The sequence below is a fragment of the Chroicocephalus ridibundus genome, chromosome 3 (genome assembly GCF_963924245.1).
Source record: "Chroicocephalus ridibundus chromosome 3, bChrRid1.1, whole genome shotgun sequence".
NCBI lineage: Eukaryota > Metazoa > Chordata > Aves > Charadriiformes > Laridae > Chroicocephalus > Chroicocephalus ridibundus.
The window spans coordinates 128,672,554-128,675,997 of NC_086286.1; the positions used below are offsets into that span (position 1 = coordinate 128,672,554).

At 66.5% G+C, this 3,444-nt stretch overlaps 1 protein-coding gene across 1 annotated transcript; it reads right to left on the reverse strand.

The window, feature by feature from the left end:
• Positions 1–1,250: 1,250 nt before the first annotated feature.
• LOC134513766 (protein aveugle-like) lies at positions 1,251–2,783 on the reverse strand. Its single transcript, XM_063330931.1, has 4 exons — positions 2,702–2,783; positions 1,991–2,073; positions 1,488–1,716; positions 1,251–1,382 (listed from the first exon to the last, which is right to left on the reverse strand). The coding sequence occupies exons 1-4, from the start codon at positions 2,781–2,783 to the stop codon at positions 1,378–1,380; spliced, it is 399 nt and encodes a 132-aa protein (XP_063187001.1). The 3' UTR covers positions 1,251–1,377.
• Positions 2,784–3,444: the final 661 nt, after the last annotated feature.

The window sequence follows — 3,444 nt, forward strand, 5'->3', positions numbered from 1 at the left end:
GCTGAACCCCCCAACTCTCTCAGCCTGTCTGCGTGGGACAGGTGCTCCAGCCCTCGCAGCAGCATCATCCTTTGTCTGTCAGAGTCCCAGGGCTTTCACTGATTTACTCTCAGAGTCCCGCCAAAGGACCTTCACTGAATCAGATTCACAAATAATCGAAATCAGTTATTTTATTGAGAGCGACAGAAACAGATTTGAGATTGCGGTTGATAAATTCACTAACTACAATAGCGCTAATTAATTAAGGTTAATATGGCTAGCAAAACCAACGGTAGTACGACAACCGGGGGTAACGCTCGCCAGCGGGTGAAGGCGCAGCGCCGGCCCAGCACGGCGTCCCTGCCTGGGCGGAGGGAGAGAGCGCGGCCCCTCGGCTGCTCCCTCGGGTATCGAGTTCCTTCTCTCTTTCGTCCCCAGAATCACGCGGTTTCCCTCCCCTAGGTGACACGTAGTATGATTTGGGTGGAGAGACGAGTGCTGTAGTCGGGTACATTCAGCGTGAGCTCTAAAACCTTCTTTAGCGTACGTGGGGGTGTCGACCTCAATGTGCATCTCGCAGGAACCGAGGCACGGGTCAGTCACTCGAGAGGAAACCGAGCGCTGCACCACGTCCCTCTTGTCTTGATTTTGCTGTCTCTGCTGCGGAACGCAGGGCGGTCCCGGCTCCCCAGGCCTCCCCCGTTCTTTATGTACCCTGTGACGGCCAGACACGTCTTCGCCCCCCTGGGTCGCAGGAGAGGGAGCAAAGCCAGCCTTAATGGCTCTTGGAGACTTCACCTCATGATCCAAATTCCACAGCCGGCTGTACCGGGGAGGCGGGAGAGAAATTCGGGAGCGGGGACCCCTCTGTCATTCCCGGGAAGGTGTTTATCGAGGCCGTCGGCTCTGCGCTGCGCTGACAGCCCCGGCACCGAGGGGATGGATTTCCCCAGCGCAGGAATTCGGGAACTCATCCCCCGACTCCGGCCCCTCCATCCCATGGAGGGACAGACGGACACGCCACTGCGCCCCGTCACTGGAGGGTCTCTCCTGGGGCCGGGTTGCCCTGAGGTTGCAGCAGGTTCCTGGGGGCTGCGGGGCTGGTAGGGCTCCCCCCAGCTTGCCAGAGCCGGTGGGAGCCCGCAGGAGCCCATGGGCCAGCCAAGTGGTGTGGCGCGAGGGGCAGCCACCCTCAGCTTCTGCCACCCAGGGCTTGGTGGCCACCTCTGCCTGTGTCACCTGCCATCATTGGCCAGGTCTGGGCTTCTTCAGGGGGCACACAGTGACCTGGGGGTCCCTCCAGCACCGCTCCTGCCTCGGGTGCTCAGTTCCAGCTGCTGCTTTGTCCTCCGGTGGTGTCAGCTCTGCGTCTGCGGGACATCCGCAGGGACATCGCCTTCACTCTGGGGAGAGAGGGGATGGTGACCGCCTGGGGACACCGGCCCATGCACCCCCCGGCATCGTCACGGCCGGTGCCCACCCTCAGCCCCGGCGTGGGGGACGCTCACCCCCAACGATGCTCAGCAGCTCCTGGAGCTCCTGCCGCAGCCGCAGCCGCAGCAGCTCCCGCAGCAGCTCCCGGCGCCGGCTCCGCGGGGACACCCCCATGCGCCGCAGGGTCCCCTCCGTCAGCCGCAGCAGGACGCGGCCCGAGATGGCGTGTTGGTGTGCCAGCTCCGCCAGCTCCCCGGCCCCGCTCCGCGCCGCCAGCCAGGCGCCCACCTCCGACACCGTCCACTGGCAAAAAAGGGGTGAGCTGGGGCCTTCCCCCGGCCCCCAGCCTGTCCCTCCAGCCCCATGGAAGCTACACGCTCCTCCATGCCACCGTCCCCCCTACCCAGCCGCAGCGTGACCCTCCCTCCCGTCCCTGCACCGATGCTGGTGGCTGTGCCCACGTCCCCACCCTCCACCCACGGAGGTCCCCAAGCCCTGGGGGTCCCCCTGCCCCTGGGGCCCAGCCCCGGTTATCTGTGGGGTGTCTCCAGCCCCCGGAGCCCCTGCCCACGCTCACCTCGGCTGTTGGGCATCCCTCCGGCGGTGCCTGGGCCCCGTCCTGCTCCCGGGTGTCCATGGGGGGCGGGGGACAGGGGACAGCTCAGGCTCTCTGCAAACGGGGCTCCATCACCCAGGGTCCCACAGTACCCCCAAGACCGGCCCCCCCCGTGTCCTGCCAGCCAAATACCCCCCCCGCCATGACAAAGCACCCCCTCCCGTGGTCCCTGCCTGCCGCCGCCTCCCCAGGGGGTGGAGATGGGGGTGGCTGTCCTCCCCGATGCCACCCGCTGCATGCCCCCCGGCCCCCCCAGCAGAAGGGGGCTGCTCAGCGAGGCCCCGCTGCCCGTCCCGCCACGTGGGCGCGCAGAGCCCGGCGCACCCAGGAGCTGAGATCAGCCCCGGCTCGCCTGCACCTGCCACCTCCGTGAGCCCGGGGGGGGACGGGACACTGGCACATCACGGTCCCCCAACCCAGCCGGGACCCCTTCCCCAGCCTGAGCCCCCCTTCCCCACCACCCTCCGCCTCGCACCTCTGCTCCGGGTCAGTGCCGAATGCCGGGAGAGGGAAAGGATTGAATCATTTTGGTTGGAAAAGACCTTTAAGATCATCGAGTCCAACCATAAACCTTTGCCCCGGCCCTGCCTCTGCGGGCACAGCCCCGTGCGTGCCCCGACAGCCCGGCTGCCCCCAGCAAACAGCTCTGCCAGGGGCTCCCCGACGCTTCACGGAGCTGCGGGGCAGAGGAGAGCGGAACTGGGCTCCAGCCGGACCGAGAGCCGGTGAAGGAGCTCGGCAAAGGTTCCTCCATCTCCCCTCACGGTTCCCCGCAGCCAGCCCACCCCCTTTGCCCCAAGCACCTTCCCCGCACACTGCAGGACGGGACGCACCGGAGCAGCTTCACCTGCGACGATGGTGGCAAGAGTCCCGGCGGGCGGCAGGGACGCGGGAGAGGCACCGGCAGAGCAGGCAGGAGGAGCAGGATGAGCCTCAGGGATGAGTCACATCCCGAAGGGCTGCGGCCCTGCCCCGCCGAGCGTGTAGGGACCCAGCCACCGCCTGCAGCAGCCCATGGAGCCACTAAGCCCCTGAGAGCCCTCGGCACAGGAGAGACACGGAGCTGTTGGAGCGGGGCCAGAGGAGGCCCCGGAGATGCTGGGAGGGCTGGAGCCCCTCTGCTGGGAGGACAGGCTGAGAGAGCTGGGGGGGTTCAGCCTGGAGAAGAGAAGGCTCCGCGGAGACCTTCCAGCCCCTGCCAGTCCCTCAAGGGGCTCCAGGAAAGCTGGGGAGGGACTCTGGAGCAGGGAGGGGAGCCGTGGGACGAGGGGGAAGGGTTTTACACTGGAAGAGGGGAGATTGAGATGAGATATTGGGAAGAAATTCTTTGGTGTGAGGGGGGTGAGCCCCTGGCCCAGGCTGCCCAGAGAAGCTGTGGCTGCCCCATCCCTGGAGGGGTTCAAGGCCAGGTTGGC

Coding starts and splice junctions, on each gene's coding strand:
- LOC134513766 (XM_063330931.1), bottom strand. CDS start 2,783: ATGGAGGAACCTTTGCCGAGCTCCTTCACCGGCTCTCGGTCCGGCTGG. Junction 2,074..2,701: donor CTCCTCTGCCCCGCAGCTCC/GTGAAGCGTCGG, acceptor AGAGAGCCTGAG/CTGTCCCCTGTCCCCCGCCC. Junction 1,717..1,990: donor AGGGATGCCCAACAGCCGAG/GTGAGCGTGGGC, acceptor CTTTTTTGCCAG/TGGACGGTGTCGGAGGTGGG.